This window comes from Pinus tabuliformis, chromosome 3_1 (genome assembly GCF_031772625.1).
Source record: "Pinus tabuliformis cultivar Carrire ecotype Pingquan chromosome 3_1, CPIR1, whole genome shotgun sequence".
Lineage (NCBI taxonomy): Eukaryota > Viridiplantae > Streptophyta > Pinopsida > Pinales > Pinaceae > Pinus > Pinus tabuliformis.
In genome coordinates, this window is record NC_142301.1 from 442,383,209 (window position 1) to 442,405,229 (window position 22,021).

The window sequence follows — 22,021 nt, forward strand, 5'->3', positions numbered from 1 at the left end:
CAATTTACCCAAATGGGGCCCACAGTTTTGGCGCTTCATCTCCTAGGGTTAGGTTTTGGATGTTTAGGGTTTCCCATTGTTTCTCAATAGTAAATAGGTCTTTGAGCCTCAATGTAACTTAGTTCAAGGGCATGTAGCCACCACATCTGTTCTTAGAGATAAGCTACCATCGCCCGAGCTAGTCTTATTTCCATTCTGTTTGTAAGCATACTTCAGTATTTTCCTATTAATGGAAGGAAGCATTATTTCTACTGCATCTCTGTATTTGTGGTTATATCTGTAATTTGTTGCATCCCTGTTTAAATCCGGATCAGGAGATGACCAAATCTTCTATACCAAGTTCCCATGGGTTGATTTCAATGTGAACTAAAGCTTGAGAGAGGGGAGTTATTAATCGATAGAGTCTTCCTTCACAAGTCCCAATTATTCTAACATCTTCTATGCTTGAGTTTTTACCCTACACTGCGACTCTTCCATCGATGAAAACCACTGTAACACCTTTATCTTCTAGACTTGAAATGGAAAGTAAATTCTTATGCAAACCTAGAACAAATAGGATGTTGTTGAGATGAATATTTCCTCCATTCTCCAAACTCTAGTGAGGTTAATCCAATTATTTTCACAGGATACCTCTCATTATCACCAAGCTCTACAGAGTAAGAGGGCTTTCCTTTTGACAGTGTTTTTAGTTGCTTGTGATGGTCGATCATGTCTTGATCCTCCACTATCGATCACCCAAATGCTCTCATCTTGAAATGTGCCAGTGAGTGTTGAGAAGAGTCCTTCATCCTTTGTCTTGATCACTTCCTTCTTTGGAGTAAATAGAAGATTCCATACTTCTTTGAAGCTCTTCTTGAGATGGCTTGCTACCTTTGAACACTTCTTTAGAACCTTCTTTAGTGTGGTAGAGATCTTCATAATGCCCTTAGCCAACCTTAGCTCTGATACCATGTTGAGAAATCTATAGGGCAATGATTAGAGTGATTTCTCTTTTCTTGATAACTTCTTGTGATCTCTTTTTACTTTTTCTTATTTGCTAGCTTCTTTACTTGCTATTATGTTTGTATATCATCAAACAACTACCAAAACAAAAAGAACAAGAACACAAAATGTAGGTTGCAAGTCAGGGCCAAAACCTCTCCACTTGAGAGGAAAACCCGCAAATCTCTTCTCTTCTTATAGATTCTTCAATTGACGAATTCCAAGACCTCTTAACCAAGATCAATACCCTCCGAGTCCAAGTCCAATCTTTCCCGATGATGTGCTTCCTTTTTCCAAGTCAAACCCAATAAAATCTCTTCCAGCAGCACAACTTCGACCCCCCCCCGGCTTCAGAACTTCAGCCTCCACTGCAAGTCTGAAATTTTGGACCCTCCTAGCAGCAATCGCTGCCACACATGTGAGCTTATTTTGGCCTCCCAAGACTTCTTCAGACCTTCACTTGACTTTCTACTTCTTCTGGTGCTTGAGGATGACCTAAAGTGACCTTCGCTGACCTTTTTTCTCTTCCTTCTTCAAGATTGCACATGTGAGAGAAAAATAGCACAAAAACAAGTCTTCTTCTTTCTCTTACTTCTTTGTTGCCTTCTTTTTCTTCCTCCTTCGCTTGAATGAGTGATGAATGTATCTCAAGGAGGTCGAGTTCCCTCCTTTATATAGGCTTCTTAAGGTGGATGTGGCTCCTTAATTTAGGCCGACTTTCCAGCTACCAATCCGACTTGGTCTTTGAAGCGTATTTTGACACTTCTAATGACAAAAAGAAATTCTTTGCAAGTTACAATGTGCCCGATGGGGTCTTCAACTTATGACAATGACTCTTTTGACTATTTGACCTAGGACAAAACCCTAGAAACACCCAATGGGTGCTTGACCTCTAAAATAAAAGACTTTGAGCATGAAACCCATGCTCCAAAAATAATATTAATAATTTTTCTTTCATTTTACAATATATAAGAATCAAAAGAATATTTCATATTTATGAAGACCGAACCTAGTTACACATTTTCCAACACAATCGAATAGTCAAACAGCCAGCAACCCCTACCCATCCCCATTAGACAATGATATGACATGTTTCTCCATTATTTGCATCAGCCATGTGCCTTTCACCATCTGGCATTGATGCTTTGATGAAGGTGGGTCTTTATTCAAGCGGGACTTTGATCATTTTGCAATCAAGTGCTTATACTTGTTTGTTTTGGGCATTTAATATCAATAACAGGGTGATCTAGAAGATTGACAGACCTTGTCCGTAATTTTGTTCTCATCTTACTAAGGAAAAATCCTTATTTGCACATACATTCCAAATGTAAAGCCTTCATCAAGACTCTCAAAGTGTTTACACCATATCTGGGTATCTTCATGCAATGTGAGGTGCATGGTGTATGGATGACCCTTGGCTATTTTAAGATGGACAAACACAACAGAGTTGACTTTCTCATTGCTTGTTTTCCATTCTTCCTTGGACCATTAGCGTCATAGAAAATATTGGTGGCTTCTTCATGTAGCACACACATGGAGGTCAATTGATTGCTTGAGAGGACGCCTTGCATTAGAGGAGGAATCTTGGGCTTTCTGATGGAGCATGTTAAGCCCTAGATGGCATCAACACACTTGGAATGCTTGCATGAAGGTTTGTGTTTGACTTGAGGATGCTCAGGTTAAGAGAGTGGTCATGTAGTGTGGTCGCTCCAGAGGCACACATGGCTTTGGAGGACCAACGGCACATTGGAGGCTTATGGAGGATGAGTGTTGGAGCTTTCGAGGTTCATGCCTTGGAACCTTGCTTATGGACATCTTCACCTTCGAGGTTGACATGTACTTGTGAGTGTTGAAAAAAATACCAAAGAGAAGTGAGGCATTTATTCTTTTTAGCCTAGTAGACACATTAATGAATTTTGACTTGGTGACATTTATGAGTTATATTAATGTCATGGATGGAAGAGATACTTAAAAGTGGTGCACCATGTATTTTTTTAATATTAAAGTCACTTGCACTTTATAAAGTGACTTTATGTATAAAGTACTAAGTTCATTTTTTTAATATTAAAGTGAGTTGAGAAATTCACTTTATGAGAAAATTAGAAAAAAGTATACAACTTGAAAAAGGTACTAGGAGGCTTTTAAGTAAAGGAGCCAATGTATGAGGGGGGTCACTTGGGAAAAGTGATCTCAACCACACATCTTGAGATTTGGAGATTAAATCTCAACCATTGAATCCTAGGGTTAGGGATTCAATCTTTTCCAAAAGACAAAAGGAGAAAAGAGAGGCTCATTGCTCACATCACACTTGAGAGAAGGAGAGAAGAAGAACAAAGGAGATCTTTAAGGAGAAATAGTTGCAAGCGAAGGAGAGTTCGATTTGCTAGGAGAGAGGCAGCCATAGGAGACTCGAATCCCGAGGAGGAAACTGTACAAACTGCTGCACACATTTTGAGGAGGAGGCAGCACAGAATTTGAGGGACAGAAGCGTGAAAATCGAGGAGCTGGGCACTATTTTCAAGGAGGTTCTGAGCACACATTTTGAGGAGGAATCAGCTCAGAACATGCCCGAAATTCGAGGCAGAAATTTCGGGAAGTCTTCTCCAGGCAGCATGAAAATCGAGGAGGTTTCCCAGCTGCTGTTTGGCACAAATTTCTAGGAGTTACAGTCAGTCTTCTGCACAGAAATCGAGGTTGTATTTGCACAGATTTTGAGGCTGTTTTGGGCACAGAAATCAAGGTTGTTTCAGCACAAATTTTGAGGCAGATTCCTGAGCACAGAAATCGAGGAGCTGAGCTGTGTAAAAGTGCAGAAAATTCTGGGCACTTAAAATTGTGAAAATCTGAAAAATATCAGTGGGCACAATTTTCCAGATTTGCATTTAATGCTTCAGCTAAAGGGAGATAAGTACTGTGGTTATTTTTTATGTACTTAGACTAATTTCTCAAGCAATAAAATCCTCCTTTGAAGACCGGTTTTCCCCAAAAGGCTGTGGGGTTTTTCGAAGGTCACCTTGACCAAAAATAAGTGTCTCTCATGCTTGAATGCTTGCATAAATTTTAATTTAATTACAACTGTTGGGAAATGTGAAAAATAGTCAAAGCACTCATTAAATGTTTACAATAAATGCATACTGAAAATTATATCAGCATGACAAAACATGTGGGTTGGGTCAAATAAACACTTGCAAAATCGTAAACTGGGGTTGAGGTGCAGATCATTAAATTTCTACATTGAGCCTACATGTGTAGAGTTAGGTTGCTTGTAGAGGTTTTGGCATCCTTTACCTCTCATATAATTAGAGAATGGAGGCCAAGGCCCAAAACCTCTACAAGCAATCCCACTGACCTACTTTTGTGGTCATTTGTTGGACATTAATATGATTATCTTCTCTCTCTCTTGAACATTAATATGATTATCTTCTTTCTTTCTGTACTCTTCATCATATTATCTCTCTTTGTCTTGGCGAGCTAGAGTTCCTAGACAAGTTCAAGTGTTTTCTAGGGTTAGGGTTTCACCCTAAAGGAGGAAAATAAGCTAGGGTTCAAGATAAACCCTAGGGGATAAAGAAACAAGAGCCCTACAGAATAAAGAAGTATTGTTCTTAGAAACGGAAACCCTAGCACTACTCGGTACACTTGATTAAGGAGGAAAGGAGATACCTATGACAATTGTGGCAGACAAATGTTGGAGCCAATGAAGATTTGACTATGTTGATGCTAGCTTGTTCTGGATCTTTGGTATTGGCTGGATTTCATGGTTTGGAGAGCTAGAGTTGTACCATCTTTGTGAAAAACTATGGTATGTACATTTTCATTTCTGATATATATATATATATATATGAATTTTCCAGCTGTCCAAAGTTGTGTAATTACAGATTTGGTTTTCAGCTTGCACTGTCTTCATGAATGGGTAATTTCCAGCACTTCTTGTTCATGCTGATTTGACATAACATAGAGTTGAAATTGTTAAAAGATTACCACATATTTAGAAGATATGAGAGGAGATTTTCTGCTGTAAATAATGATGTTTTTCAGATCTGGCATATGTTTGGAAAAGTGTGCCTTAAGGGCTGAAACTCGTGGGTATATGTTAGGTATCTTTTCTCTTGAGTTGCCTATTGTCTTGGGTTGAAGTCAAGTGAAATATTGTCTGATGTTTTCTGCTGTAAACTAATATTTCAGATCAGCCGCTGAAAGTTTATAGGGATTAGATCCAATAAAACAATGAGAAGTGAAATTTCTGAATTCGCATTAAGTTCCCTAAACTGATCTACCAACAAGGATGACAAGAGCACGGGTTTATCCACTTATGTATGCACCATCCAGAAGATCATTTACTATAGTCCCTTTGGGTGCAACCACATGTCAACCACTACCTCTAGGTGCCCGCATGGCGACCTCAAGGACCAAACACCCTCACAAGAATTAAACCTTGGTCACAAATGAGAAACTCCTCATTCCTCACCAATGGATCCAAGCCCATTAGACATGATCAACTCTTATAAAAGGCAACAATCTAAACAAGTAGGAAATGAGAGTAACCTTCTCCACCATAAATAAGGGTCAACCATGCCATTATAACGTCTGTTTTGATGATGCGCTGCATTCTACTCACACTGAGAAAATGTCACTATTACTATTTCAAATAGGTGTGGTTATTTTATAGTGACATATGATGATAATAATTTTTGGAGCTCTACAAATTAATTTAGTGATAAACACTGATAATTTTTGTGCAATACCAATTCAAGATTAAAAATGAGTTCCATAAAGTTCTAGGTAATGTATATTGTTCGTTTTATTTTTTTTCCACGAAAAATATTTCCCAGGGAAACTTACCGGGAAATTCCTATGTTCTAAGGATGGTACATAGGGAAAACCAAATTCTGTGAAAAACCCAAGTCTTTATCAACAATATACTCATTTAAAAGCTCAACATGTCATATACTCACTTCCTCTCACAACCACCCAAAGTAGACTTAATTAACATGTTTTTGGTTGTACGGAATAATGATCTTCCAATTGATTTCAGGAAAGTTGTTTGAATTGATATTAAAAAGTGAGATATTGATGCCTAAGCTTTACATTTATGTTCTCAATGAAAATTTGGTTACTATTGATTTTATAACACCTTAGGTTCAAACATACTTTGACAACAACTTTGAATATTTCTCCAGATAGATAAAAACATCTCCACTTTTGAAGGGTTGCAATGCTCTAGTATATTAGCATGGTACCTCGACACTTATATGAATTCTCTCTTAAGGAATTCCTACACTTCTATGTATAATTGGGTTTAAGTTAACATCAAGAAAATGTTTCTATCAATTGATTTGAGAATTTTGGTTACTAGTTTGTTTCCAACAATTGGTTTCTTGTAATTTGATTTTTGAGATTAGAGAAATCTTATAAAGTGGGGTACCTAATATTTAAGGATTGAGAATGCTTCCAAAAGAATCATCCAATATCCTTAACCCTAGGAACCTAGAGATATCACCAAAAGGTGGGACATCATTTGCAGTTTTTATCCTAAGGGATATGAGGCCACCCAACCTGACCGAATGGCCATGATCGAATGACAGTTTTACCAACTCTGTGGCCACCCTTGCAAGGGAAAACCAGCCACTTTTGCAAGAATTGAACTTTGGTGGGGGCTAAGACAATACCCCGCCTTTCACCAACCAAGTTAACCTCTTGTAGGTACCTAATATTTCAATATAAGTTGTCCTAGAAATCTCCTTGCTTTTACCTATGATTCTCTACAAATTGTGAATTTTAAGTGATTTGAACAACTTGACTATTTTGCTCCTGGGATTAAAACTTAGCAGATTGCCTACCTTTAAAGTCCAGATGATTTGGATATAGTCTAATTATCTAGTTTCCTAAAATACACTTTTGTTTACTGTTTCAACAAAAATATATTGGAGAGATGAAGCATCAAGGAAAGTATCATTCCCAGAAAAAACTGAAGGAAATAAATGAACCTAACAACAATGCACGGATTAACAAAGAAATAAATCAACTCCACATGCCTGCTTAGTATCACGAACACTACAAAATAAGATCTAGACCAACCTTTCTTTTCGTTATCCATCTCTACCCCCAGCCAAAACCATTTGACAATTCTCATGCATATAGGACATGGTAATTACCGTGACAACAACTTCGTAATCAAGCTGCTACCCTGGTTATTAACAATTTTCCATAGACCTCCTTGCTGCTTAGACTCTGCCTCTTTCATCAGCAATTCTTGTCGTAGTTGTTTCCTTCTTCTTTCCCACTCGCCTAACGTAGCCTACAAAAAGAAAAAACATGATTCCAGAAGAAAAAGCATGCATACTGCAAAAATCAGTTCAATTTACAGAGCATGTCTTGCAAATGAGATGATTGTGGGATGCGTACATAATACTTCTGCATATTCTTGTCATACTGATGCAACTGCCCAAGAAGATCTTGTAATTCTGTAGCTACCCTTTCTTGCTGAGGATCATACTGCAGTGACCCTTGCCTAACCATAGATTTATAAAGCAAAAGAGGACCTGCTACAAAATATTTTCTTAAAAACAAGTTAAAAGAACTTTGGTAACATAACAGGGACTGAAAACAAAAGGGTGTATGGGAAAAATTAGATTATCACGACTTTAAATTTCTTGGAAACTGATCACCATATGCTATTTGTTGAGAAAACTAGATTTGAATTGGCGTTACCGATATGACAAGCATTTACTTTAGCCAGGCCAGATAACGATAAATACAAAAGCTCTATAACCCTGAAACAGTACCCAAGATCTGTGGACATCCATAAATATAACTCGAAATTGAAAAGACAGCCCATCCAAAAAAAGTGATTGCTGCATCTTTGCATAAAGCTGTCAACAATGGATGTTATTTATGACAATTCTGATCTCCATACCTCTTTTGTATTGAATGCTAGCTATAGTGTGAGAAAGATTCCAATGAACTGTTGGAATCCATAACAGTAAACCTTGGACAGACTAGGAATTGAACCCAAGACCTGTCCCTAGTTGGTGGGTTGTTCCACCTCTAAACTACAAGCCCTCCTGACGATGGGCAACCTTGTTTGAAGTGTGGATTGATTTTCCAACACTTTGCATTGTTCAAACCAGTTATGTGCAGCTCTTCAATGACTTCTGACAGAGAGCCATACCAATTATAAACCAACACGAGCTAAGCCTAATTCCCGTTCGTCTTCTGCAGTGCTAGTATAGCAAGGTGTTCTATGCTTGCATTGGATAGATTGTTCAAAAAGCTGAAGCAACTAATAGGACTTTAGCACATCTAATTTCCAAATTTACAGAGTTTATAGAGATAGATGGTGTTCAAGAAGGCTCTACTTCATTGACTTGCGGCCGATTCATAAAAGCCTTAAAATTAACCTCGCCACCCAATTTAAATTTCTTTCAAATTTCAAAAACATACGGTTGACCTACTCTGTTGAACTCAAAGTTCACTGAAATTAAATAAGTTTTGCATGCTGAGTTCTGGAATTAGCTAAGTATCCAGAAATTTATCTACAGATAATCAGATTTATTCTATAGAACTACTGCATTTTTACTAATGTAATCTACTGGAGATATTTCTAGCAGTTTACCAATACATACTAGACACTGAGAACTGGCCCTCGGAAGAATAATCATACACTTGCTTTGTTAAAATACCATAAAAACAAGATAAAAAACCAAAGTACTGATTACAATAGCTCATTATGTCAACTAATGGCTACAATTCTTCAACTCACTAAATCCTCAAAGTTTATATTGCTGAATTCTACAGAAACAAAAAAAAACACCAGGTGGCGAGTTCAATTCCTATGCCTCTCGTTAAGATAAATAAGAACTTTAATCAATTACCTGCACTTTGCTCTGTGACGGAGGGAGAAGACGAAGTCGAGGTCGTTGTACAGAAAGCCATGAATCTTGACGTGTCCACATAAGAGTTTAAAGTCATCCTGCATCTTAAGGACCGAGAACTGGAAGAAAACTTTCCGATCACCGCTGCCATCATTTTCCCCACCCTGCTATGAAACCCTCCTCTGCTATAATGGTTGTCTGGTGTGTGAATTAATAATGGTAATACAAGCTGCTTTTCTCAACGGCTCAATTATATGCGCTGAAATGTGGGCACTAGACGCTAAAATTGGTGCTGTGTTTTATAGGTCCACCAAATCTACGAGTCGGGGGAAAGCTAAAAGTTGGGCTAAATGGTCAGATAAAGTTGGACACTCTTTTTCAAAGGTATATGAAAAGTGTTTTAGAAAGTCGTCAGGGAAAATGGACCTCTTGTTTACGTCCATATTACGTGGACATTTAGCAGTCACATTTTAAATCCGTCGACATTTAGTAATCACATTTAAATTAAAAAAGCGATTACGTGGACATTAGCAGTCATATTTGAAAAGGAAGTTGAAAATTAGCATATAATAAATTATATAAAAAAAATAAGTAAATTGATTGTGGAGTGATTTCATGAAGAGGAAAATAAAGATTGTTCTGGAATGATTAGAGGAGTGGTACTAATGAGAAGTTGATTTAATAAATGGTTTAAGTAAATGTATGGTTATCTTCAGTTGATTTAATGAATTGTTTAAGTAAATGTATGGTTATATCTGGTTGTTTACTAATTTTGCAGTGTAAATTAATTATTAATGTAGGATTTATATTGTAATTTAATTTATTGATTAAAAAAAGGATTTGATGACTAAGAGATGAGATCTGGGATGATTTATTTGGTAAAGCTTAATCATGTTATTTTAACATGTTAATATTTATTATAAAAACACCATTCAAGTTAGCATTAGTACGAAGGGTTGCAATATGAGTAATCATTTTTTTCTTGGTTTCTCATTTTCTTATATGATTATGTAAATTACAAAAAATTATGAATAATGGTAAAATAATGCATTTCAAATTCTCTTGGTTATATTGTGACTGCTTAGCCATGATATTAAGAACAAATTGATATTTGAATAGTTCTATATTGTAGATTCTACTTTGTCTCTTGTTGATCATTTTTTCTTTACATTCTTATGTAGTTATTCGCGTCTTGAAGTTTATTTGATGCCCATAATTGTATGTGATGCATAACATTTATTCTCTTTAAGATAGTGAATTACTTATGTCATGCCATAAAGTGGTAACTTTGCATGTTGAGTTGAACCCACCACAACTTGTTTTGTGAATGCACTAGTTCCACTAGTGCACTCTCCTTTGGATGAGAGATGAGTAAATTCATAAGTTTTATTTGCTAATTGCCACCCTTGGAAGCTAGACACATGTGATGAATATAGCAAGACTCAATGGTAATGTGACCAAGTGTTCCATGTTGGTGGGCTTGAAAATTAACTTAAGGGTTTGAGTTATGTCTCATTCTTCTTCGTTAAAGAGCAACATCTAAACTCTCTTTTTCGTTTAAATTTAGAAGAGTATATGGTCACAGCTTGTCAAATGAGTCATTTCATGAATCTATGGCAACCAAGTTTAGGTTCGGGAGGGAGCCTCTTAAATGTCATACAATTTAGTTGTTTCTACCTCCATAATGTTTTCTTCAATGAATTGAGAATCAATATGATACTCAAAATGATGTAATACCAAAGCATTGTATAACAAAGCAATAAGAAAAGAAAAACAAGACTAATTATTTCTCCATAACAAAAACAAGAAAGATATAAAATTCATGAAGCACCATGCTCCTACCTATCATCTTTGGGGACTATGTCCTCCAAAACATTTCCTTGAAAGTGGATATATGCTACCTAGAGGGTGAAGAAATCAATAGATGATATGAACAAAGCTTGTTATCACACAAAATATTCAAAGTACCTTGAATATATAAAAAGAAAAAGAAAAATCCACATGGACAATACATAAATAGTATATAAGTAATTGATAGTATAGAATATAATGATTGATTGTATAATGAGGGTCTTATATATATACCTTGGTGGGATACCCTTTCATGAATAGTATTGTCCCTTGAGACATGTCCTTTCATTATACAAGTTATTATTTAATTATAAATTATTTAATTATGTTATTTTATATATTTGTATTCATAAAATTATCTTCCCCTTTAGAAATGTTTTGTCCTCAAAGCATATTGATGAAAAACTTTATATATTTTTCTGTCTCATAATATCTTCATGTCTTTCCCAATTCTTGAAACAAACATCTCTATTGATACAAGATGATATGAACTTACGAGTGCCAATCAAAATTATCAAACTGAAAAATGATCTAACCATCTTAACTAGATTTTTTGTGGGACCCTCCACTTACTCGATGCTCGAGATAATTATTTTCATAGGATCGGTATCAATAATTATTGGAATGCAAATCAATTGTTTCTGTCGTTAGTGATACTAATACATTAAATGGTTGAGATGTCTACTCGTATGATTTGGATGTTGATAAGGAGTTCTTGTGATGTGATTTACTTTAGGTATATGATTTTCTTCACATGTTGATGTTGCTTGCTTGATCTATGGATCTTTACTTGGGAATTTTTGTCGTTTGAATTACAACATTTGCATATGTCTTCACTTCAATTGGATTGGGATCCTTCTAAATTGTGATATTATGTAGATCAATATTTGTCCCATTTTCTTCAACTTGAACTTTACATATGAAGGTTTTAATGCTTCCCTTTTGATCAAATGTTGTACTTTATTTTCTAGCGACTTCTTATCATTTTTAAGTTTCTGAATTTGTGTAAGTAAATTTTGATTACGATGTTGGTAATGTTAAAGTCATCATCTTTTGATTCATCAATTTTATTTGTAATGTTTTGATACTCATTTCTCTCAATTTTTAATGTTTTAATTTCTTCCAACAACTTAAGCGATAATTTTTAATGTTAAAGCCCTTTAAGTGATAATTTTTTTCATCATGTTCTGATATGTCTACATTGATTTTCTTTTTGAAATCTCCCTTTTCTTATTCTAATTTCTGCTTCATGGCCTTGTTATTTTTTACTTGTATAAATAATTTATGATTATGATCTTTTAAGTGAAAAAATTATTTTTTTTGTTAGAGATAATTTCATCAAATTCTTCGTGTATCCTTGATATTGACATCTAATTTTCTTGAAGCATCACTGTCAAGATATCTTTAAAATCTTCTCATGAAGGTATTATCGATTCTAACTTCATTGGCATGTTCTGGAATGTGATAATCTTCTTCTTATTGGAAAACATCAAAACAAAAATCTCCATGTTTGGCATGAAGGTACCTAGTTTTTTAAATCAAGGTAAACCAAGAATTATGTCAATATCTTCTTTAAAGATAGTTATGACACTAAATTGAACTATATATTCATAATCATCAATTATTAATTTCAAGTTCTTAATTTTGTATTCTACTTTGAAATAAGAGGCATCTTTATTCTCAATTATATTTGGTTCTGAAATCAATATTTAATTTGTCAAATTAAAGTTAATGTAATTCTCCTCATAATTCATATTAACGTGTTTTCCTTGAATACTCTCCTTTAATATACATAATCCATAACATGAGATCATGCAACCTTTATACGAGAATCTTCCTTACATCATCTTCATATTTCTCTCATTTTTTTAATTAATCTTTTCTAGTAATTATAATAAACTTCACAGATAGTGTTATAAATTAAATTAAAAATATTTCCTTTGAAATTTTTAGATCTTCCTTGTAACATAATAACTAATAGTACTTCATGAAATTATCCTCCACCTTATATAATTTTCTAAACTATCTTTTTTATTTAATAATACTTCCATTTTTCTTTGTAATAAATTTTTTTAAACACACACACACACGCACATATATAAGGTACAAATATTTTACATTTTGGAGCTTTGTTAGGGCTTTCAAGATCTGTGTATGATCAAAAGTTTTTAGAAACCTTGATGGAAGTTCAGACTATCATTGCATCTAAGTTCAATGGGTTCGTGGTCCATGTGCCATATTCTTCAACTTGCTATCAGATCTTTGTCAAGATCTCCTCTAGGAAGTTGTTACTTGTTAGGGTTTTCTCCTCAAATTTGGTTTGTGAAGTCAATCTTTCATTTATTGCTCTAAGTGAGTATCCCCTCAATCATGCAATGCCTACTTTCTCAAGGTAAGCAGTTGGGTGATGCTACTCCTCTCTCAGTTTACAACATTGGTAAAGATGTTATTGTTTTTATGGTTCTTGGGACATTTTTAATGGAAAAATCTGAGGAAGTTCCCTCCCTAGAAATCTCTTAGTTAGATCTAGAGTATCTTCACCAAGTGTATTCATAGGCAACCTTAATCTTCTGTTTTAACAGATTTTGGCCCCACAAAGTCGATCCCTACCAATGGATCCATTCTATTTGGACTAAGAAATGCAAGGTTAGTTTCTGCTCAAAAGGCTTCTTCATTGTGTTATTTGAGGAATCTGAAGATTATTAGAAAGTTTTATGTAAAGGGTCTAGCTTTGGGGCAATGTTGGATTGTTTTTAACACCTTGGTTCCCAAATTTTAACCCTTCCACAACTATCATTATCAAGATGCCAATATGTGGCAGGCTTCCTAATCTGCCAACTCACCTGTGGCACTACACTTTCAGGTCATTAGAGACTCTTTAGGTTGTTATCTTACTACTAATGTTTCTCGTGGGTAGCTTGGTGTATATACTTATCATAGAATTTGTGTTCAAATTGATATCAATAAAGGATTGGCTGAGCAAAATTTTTAAAATCAATGATTTTCACTGGACTCGACTTCTTGACTATGAGAATACTGCTTTTTGTTGTCGCTTTTATCATTAAATAGGCCACTTACATATCTCTTGCCAAATGTTTAATTCTCAATAGAAGCGAAACATTTGCAATTCCAAATCTAAAAGTTGGAAGTCTTGTAGCCCTCCTCCTATGGAGGGGAAGGCCTTTATGTCAGAGAAGGATGATGCAAAGTTGATGATGAAATCCATTTGAGGGACAAAGTCCAAGGCTCAAGGCCTCAAACATCTTCTGCAATTCTTGGTGTGGACCATGCTCATTCGGCAAGCACAAATATATTGAATAATAATGTTTCTCTCAATCTTGAGTGATAATTTTCTCGCTCTCTAGTTGGATCAAGATTTCTGGAAAGAAAGGTTGCCTTGATGATCAACCTCAATTTGAGTGATTCTCCTCTCTAGTTGTGTCTTCTATCCCTTTACGTTTATTTTTCTATTCTTTATACCATCCATCTCTACTTTGATATTACTAGTATAGGGCAAGCTATGCCAAAAAAAGAGTCATGATGGCAAATGATGTATTTTTTTTTTTATGTTTGATCAATTGAATTTTTAGACTTATATATAAATTTCCCTTGTTAAATAATCCTCCTCACTTAACCCCCTTTTTGATATTTTGATATCTAAATCATTTAATTTGAACCTTTATTATAATAATTTTAAAATATGATTCTAGTTTTTTGTGGGTTTTTGTTTAAATTTTTAATTTGAGTTCCATATTTCAGATCCATCACATTAAGATTTTGACGTGCCAATGTTTCAAAATTGCAAAAAATGTTCATCATCATGGAAAAAAATAATAATGAAGAAAATATGATCAATGCTATGAATAAATAGATGAGAGGAATCCTAGAATCATGAGAACAAGTCAAAAGGTCAAAAAAACAAAAATAACCGATAAGAGGCTAAAAATAGGACCCTAAGAACAACAAAGCTAGAAAATTTTCAAGACCTAAAAACAATAATTAACAATAAACTATAGAAAAAAGCATAAACATAATACCAAAAATAAATTAAAAATCTTAAGGAAAAAGTAAAGTGGGTTAAAGACAGTAAAAACTAACCAATAAATAATAAAACTATTATTGCGCCGAAAGACGCTCTCAGCCAAGTATGGTAGAGATGTTGTGATGTAATTTCCTATAAACATTTTGACTTGGTCAAAATAAAATAATAATTATAATTATCAATAAAACATTTTAACTCAATCAAATTACATAAATCTCTAAATGTAGGATTTTGTGATTCATTATCATATATCAAGTCTCTTCTGGATCAATCACATAAAGTTTTTAAGGTCGGCGCATTTCAAACCACTTACTGTGGTTCATCATGAGGACAATAAGTTTGTCCCGATGATGAACCACAGTAAGTGGTTCAAAACGTGTCCGCCTTAAAAAATTTATGTAATTGATCCGGAAGAGACTTGATCATACAAATTACATAAAACTAAAAATAGAAATAAAATAAAATAAACAACATAAAATTGATAATTATAATTATAACTAAAAAGTAAAATAGCCTAGATCCATCTTAACTCTGGATCTACCAAGCGTCGAGAGGGATCAAATCTCTTGATATGCAAAACTTTTTTGGAGCGAAAAGAGATTTGATCCCTCTAGGTACTTAGTAGATCAAGAGTTAAGATGGATCTAGGCTAGTTAATTAATATAAGGTAATAAAAATTATTAACAATTAAAAAAAGAGGGGTTAAAATTATCAACAATATTAATGTTAATAAAAGGAGAAGAATATGGAATTTGATATAAATTACTTAAAATAAAATGGTATACTTAATAAAAGGATAAATAAAGATTCATGGCAATCATACTATTACTAAATAATAATAACAATACTTATTAAAATGAGGGTTAATATTAAATAGGGGTAAGTAATAATAAGGTGGGGGAGGTGGGAATTTTAATAAAGGGACATCAATCCAAGCAATAAAAGAAACCAAGCAAAATTAAATTATCAAGAAAAGTATAAGATTAAAATTGTAAAAACCTGAAAGAAAACCTAAACTTCAGAGGAGATAGGGGAACTACATGAAGGTTAAAATATCAAAGAAAAGACCCGAAACTATAGGTTCAAGAATAATAAAAAGGGCATCAAGAAAATAACAAATTAAAACCTCAACTAAAAGAACAAATATTAAAACCTCAATTGAAAAAGAACAAAAAGAAAGAGAGGGAAAGGCAAAAACACCAAGGGGAAAAAATAGGGAAGGGGGAAGAGGACACAACGAAGAAAAAAAATTAAGAAGAAACAAACTTGGAGGCAAGAGCTAAAATTCAGAGTTTTCTAATTCTCCATCCAACGCCCCTATTTATATCGTTTACCCACTTTTTGATATTAATGGCTTCCCTAAATTTTCTATAGTGATAATATCGATTTTTTCCATGGCATTAGAGTCCTTAATATAAAATTGGTGTTTATTTTTACCAGAATGCTTAGCAAGGACTGAGGACCGAGAACAATTGTGTTTGATATCGAGAGTGTTCCTAGATTCTAAGTTTAATAGAACAACCATTCTCACCCACATAATATTTCTCGCACAAGTGTAGGATCAAGTAGACATGTTTTGAGTTAGAGGGGTCAATGGGTTCTTTGACAAACCTTAGGGAGGATCGCAAGGTGTGAAGAGGTTTGTAGGTTGAATGTTATTTTTCCTTAAAATACGAGAAAGTTTTTCAAATGCTCCTTGAATATAAGGAAGATGAAAATTGGTTATAATATTGTCAAGATTTTCTTTTTCCTTGGGACCTATTTGTTGAAAAAATGTGTAACTAGGTTCGGTCTTCATAAATATGAAATGTATTTTTTATTCTTGTATTTTGTAAAATGAAAGAAAAATTATTATCGTTATTTTTGGAGCATGGGTTTCATGCTCAAGGCATTTTATTTAAGAGGTCAAGAACCCATTGAGTGCTTCTAGGGTTTTTCCTAGGTCAAGAAGTCAAAAGAGTCATTGTCATAAGTTCAAGACCCCATCGAGCACATTGTAACTTGTAAAAAAAATTATTTTTGTCATTAAAAGTGTCAAAGTACCCTTCAAGGCCAAGTCGGCCTGGCAGTTGGAAAGTCGACCTATTTTGGAGAGCCACGTCCACCTTGTGAAGCCTATATAAAGGAGGAAACTCGACTTCCTTGAGATATATCACTTACTCATTCAAGCAAAGGAGAAGAGAAAGAAGGCTAGTGAAGAAGGAAGAGGACAAAGAAATATTGTTTATGGGCTAATTATCTCTTACACGTGAAAAGAAGTGAAGCTAGTGTTTGTTGATTCAAGGTCAAAATTCTCTATCTGCTAGAAAAGGATCAAATCTACTGGAAAAAGGGTCTGCTAGGTCACCTAATAGTCCTAGAAAAGGAAACAAGGAAAGCAAAGTTGTTGAGAGTCATTGGAAGGCTAATTTTGCTCACATGTGTCGATGCAGTAGCTGTTGCAGGGGGGTCAAAATTTTATACCTGCAGTAGAGGCCAAAATTTTGAAGTTGGATGTCAAAGTTGTGTTGCTGGAAGAGATTTGACTAGGTTTGACTTGGACAAGGGAAACATATCATCATGAAAGGTTGTACTTGGTCTTGAAGGGTATTGGTCGTGGTCTAGAGGTCTTGGAATTCATAAATTGTCTATAATAAGAGAAGATATTTTGCGGGTTTTCCTCTCAAGTGGAGAGGTTTTGACCCTGGCTTGTGTCCTACATTTATGTGTTCTTGTGTACTATTGTTCTTCTTTTTTTTGTAGTTGTTTGAGGATATACAAATATAATAATAAGTGAAGAAGTGATCCAGGTGGATGTTGGTGGCCACCCACCTATCCCACTTGGACCCCCACAACTGTCTCTTTCAGTTTTTCAGTTTCCTTAATTGTAGCACAATTTACTATTTTTAGCAGTTCTTCGGGCCCTAAACTTCCAGAGTTGTTTTGAGGCCCTAAACGACTTTTTTTGGGAAATTTGGGAGAAACATAGGTTTATGAACCAATGTTGCTCTTCCCAAAGTTGTAGTCCTCGAATATATCTTTCTAACGAGCTATTGTGCGCATCAAACAGAGATCATATGCCAAAGTTACGATCTCGGGAAGTTGATGTACCAATTTACCCGAAACAGGGCCCACAATTTGGCGTTTCATCTCCTAGGGTTAGGCTTTTGGATGTTTAGGGTTTTCCGTTGTTTCTAAAAAATAAATAGGCTATATGATAGAAATATTTTCGGAAAAATCACAACATAAGAATTTTGTCGACGCGTTTCGAACCAACTAGTGTGATTCATCGTCAGGACAAGTTGAAAAATCAGATAATGGCTACATGTTAAATAGGGATAGCAGAACTTCCAATGGCTAGGTTTGACTGGAAAACGGCTATATTAGACTAGACTGGACAAACGGCCATAATCTACCATGAAACGGCTAGATTTGACTAGTCAAATTATTTAGTTAAAATAACATTATTAGATAGTTAATATATGTATTAGTGTTTAATATTAATATATTTTTATAACGTTTGTCATTATAGTTAAATACGAATATTACTTTAATATTTTTGGTTGGTTAAGTAAAATGTTAACCAAATTTGATTTAAAAATAATAACAATAGGGATTACCCAAACTTTAATAATAAGAATAATACTATACTGGGGACTATAATAAAAAGTAACATGGATAATAACATGTAGCCATGATTTGATTTTTCAACTTGTCCTAACGATGAACCACACTAGTTGGTTCAAAATGCGTCGACAAAATTCTTCTAATGTGATTTTTCCGAAAATATTTCTATCATATAGATTATGGATCACAGAAGCTTAAATTCGAATAAATAGGCTTTCGAGCCTCATTGTAACACAGTTCAGAGGCATGCAACCGCCACATCTCTTCTCAGAGATCAGCTACCATCGCCCTAGCTGGTTTATTTCCATTTCTGTTTGTAAGCATATTCCAGTATTTTACATTAATGAAATGAAGTATTATTTCTGCTGCATCTCTGTATTTATGGTTATATCTGTAATTTGTTGCATTCCTGTTTAAATCCGGATCAAGAAGCTAATAAGTAAGAAAAGGTAAAAACACATCACAAGTAGTTATCACTGAAAGAGAAATCGTCCTAACTATTGCCCTATATATTGCCCAACATGGTATCAAAGATAAGGTTGGCTAAGGGCATAATGCAGATCTCCTCTACATTGAAGAAGTTCCTAAAGAAATGTACGAATGTGGCAAGTCAACTAAAGAAGGGCATCAAAGAAGCATGGGATCTCTGATTTTCTTCTAAGAAGGAAGTGACCACGACATCTACAAAGGATAAAGGACTATCCTTAGCACTCGTTGGTACATTTCAAGATGATAATATTTGGGTAACCGATAGTGGAGCATCAATACATTTAACGAGTCAAAACATGCAATTGAAGACATTATCAAAAGGGAAGTCCTCTTAATCCATAAAACTTGGTGACAATAAAAGCTACCTGATAAGAAGAATTGGATCAACTTCACTTCGGCTGGAGAATGGAGGAAACATTCATCTCAACAATATCTTATTTGTTCAAGGTTTGCACAAGAATTTACTTTCCATTTCATTTCTAGAAGACAAGGGTGATAGAGTTTCTTTCGTTGATGGAAAGGTTGTAGTACGGGGTAAAAAATCAAGTATAGAAGATGCAAGAATGATTGGGATTCGTGAAGGAAGTCTTTATAGATTGTTAAATCCTGTCGCTCTAGATTTGGTTCACATTGAAGTTATCCCGTGTGAACTTTGGCATAGAAGATTTGTTCATCTTCACTACAAAATCTTACCAACCCTAAATTCAATAGTGAATGGCATCCCAAACTAAAAGAAGATCATGAAGGAGTATTTAAGGGACATACATTGGGTAAGAACACCAAGAGACCATTTGGAAGCAATGCTTGAAGGTCAAAAGAAATCTTGGATCTTATTCATTCAGATGTTTGCAGTCCTATGACTCCAAAGTCACTTGGAGGTCATCTATATCATGTCACATTCATAGATGATCGTTCAAGGAAAACCTGGGTTTACTTAATGAAATCCAAGGAGGAAGTATTTATAAAATTTCGAAAATTCAATGATGAATTAAAGAACCATACAAAAAGGTGAAACAAGATATTAAGGTCTGATAATGGAGGAGAATACACATCCAAGGAATTTATCGCTTTTTGTAAGGAGTATGGGAATAAAAGGGAGTTGATAGTCCCATATATTCCCAAGCAAAATGGAGTTGCAGAACGAAAGAATCGTTCCATTGAAGAAAGTGTAAAAGGTACGCTACATGATCGAGATTTTCCAAAATTTATGTGGGGTGAAGCAACAATGGTAGTTGTATACATACAAAATCGAAGTCCCCACGGGTCACTAGATAACATGACTCTTGAAGAAGTATTCACTAGGAAGAAACCAAACATAGATCATCTCTGAATTTTTGGTTGTCTTGTCTATATTCATATACTGTGGGACAAGAGAAAGACGTTGGATCCATCAGGAATGTAGGGAACATTTGTTGGCTACAATAATTCTTCTAAGACCTATAGGATCTACATAAAAGAAGGACACCGAGTAGAATTCAGTCGAGATATGATATTTGACGAAAGTATTGCATTCAAGAAATCAAAGGATCTCCCTATGGACTCTAATGATGAAGATCTTCTAGTATTTGAAGAGGAAGTTACTAGGGAGGAAGAAGAATCAAATCATGAAGATGAAGGTGCCAGTGAACCTATACAACCTGTGGTAATCCCTGTTGGTACCATCCCATGACCTCCTTTTTCCTCCTAAAACATATCATTTGCCTACTTCTTTTCATCATATATCTCTTAGATTCCTTAAAAATTGATTAGTTAATAGTCCTATAGTTATTAAAATGCATTGAAATTGATTTAGGAGTTTTATGTTAAAGAATTAGAAGTTTTTGGTAAAATGGTTACAGGAAGTTCCAACATCCTGTAATTAGCTCATTGTTTGACATGTGGCACAACAGCTAGGCTAGAGCGAAAGGCAGGGATGAAAAGTAGAATGTACAAGCATGGACGAATACCTATCCTACAGCAGAATCGACCCTCCTACATGCGTCGTCAACACAGGTCAAAGTATGGCATACTGGCGACAAAGGCGGCAACAGCAGAGCATTCTAAATTGATTTAGTTTTTGTTCCTTTTTTAAATCAGTTTAGGATGGAAACATTTTAAAAATCTCGACATAGTAAAAGCGGCAACAGCCATATCATGAATGTACATTCGTTTTCGAAATGTAAGGGTTGTAAAAAAACATATGTAAATACAGTCCCGTGTAATCAATGTATGGTAATCGTTGTATCATTTGAAACAGAGTTTGAACTTAATATCAAGAGCACAGTTACAGTCACGATCCTTGTTTTGTTGCGTTGATTTGATAACCGGTTGAACACAGTCCAGTATACCTCTTGAACGCGGACGGGCCCTGCGTTAAACTGGTATACTGTCATTTTCGTTTTATTCGCAACTTAGGGTATTACATGACATGCACAGTAATTAAGATTGGTTTCCGATTTCAATAGTTAAGATTGGTTGTTGATTTCAATCGAATGCATATGGTTTGTGTTTGTGATAATGCTTGAACAGCCCATCACTGAGATCGTGAATCGTGTCCTGTAAGGGATTCGATCCCTGTGTTGTCTTTTAAAGCAATGTCATGAACTTTGTTTTCATTTCAAAATCTGTTTATGATCTCTGTATATTTTTATCTTGTATGAATATTAGTGAATGCTGAGTATTTGCTAAACAAGGGTTTTATGTATAATGTCTCTGTAAGGAGATTGAAATCTCGGTTTGCAGTGATACACAGTGTTTAATTTGGTAAATGAATTTAATGACAGTGTTGTAATCAGGTATATTAGCAGAGTGACCTAAGTGTTTGGATGATAGGTAACATACCCCAATCTTCCGTAAAGAAGTTCTGTGACCTACATCATAACCACTTAGCTAATAATCCTTTATGTCTATATACTTTAGACGCATGCCTCTAAGCTTACGCATCCTAGTCGATAATAAATATGGTCTAGTCTAGTACCCTAAATAGAACACTACAATCCCTAAGACTAGAAAAAGGCCTAAGTAGTTGAAATATACTCTATTAGATGCAGAGGGAGAGGAAGCAGCTAAAGGCACATTTAGAGAAATCAAGAAGCCCAAAATATATTCAGGGTATGCAACATATATGACAAAGTTAATATAAGCATAGCCATCCACCTTTGAAGAAGTTCTCAATCATCAAGAATGGAAAGATGCTATG

At 34.8% G+C, this 22,021-nt stretch overlaps 1 protein-coding gene across 2 annotated transcripts in view; it reads right to left on the minus strand.

Moving 5' to 3' along the window:
* LOC149187649 (AFG1-like ATPase family protein) overlaps nucleotides 1-9,148 on the minus strand; it is a 454,936-nt gene extending 445,788 nt beyond the window's left edge. The window contains exons 1-3 of one of the 2 annotated variants that reach the window (XM_089411422.1): nucleotides 8,856-9,148; nucleotides 7,387-7,523; nucleotides 7,137-7,279 (exon numbers count right to left, since the gene is read on the minus strand). In XM_089411422.1, the coding sequence (XP_089267548.1) occupies nucleotides 7,137-7,279; nucleotides 7,387-7,523; nucleotides 8,856-9,009 (434 nt within the window). In that variant the 5' untranslated portion in view covers nucleotides 9,010-9,148. The remainder of the gene's footprint in view (nucleotides 1-7,136; nucleotides 7,280-7,386; nucleotides 7,524-8,855) is intronic. The other variant, XM_089411421.1, reaches the window with a different exon arrangement.
* Between the last annotated feature and the right edge of the window lie 12,873 nt (nucleotides 9,149-22,021).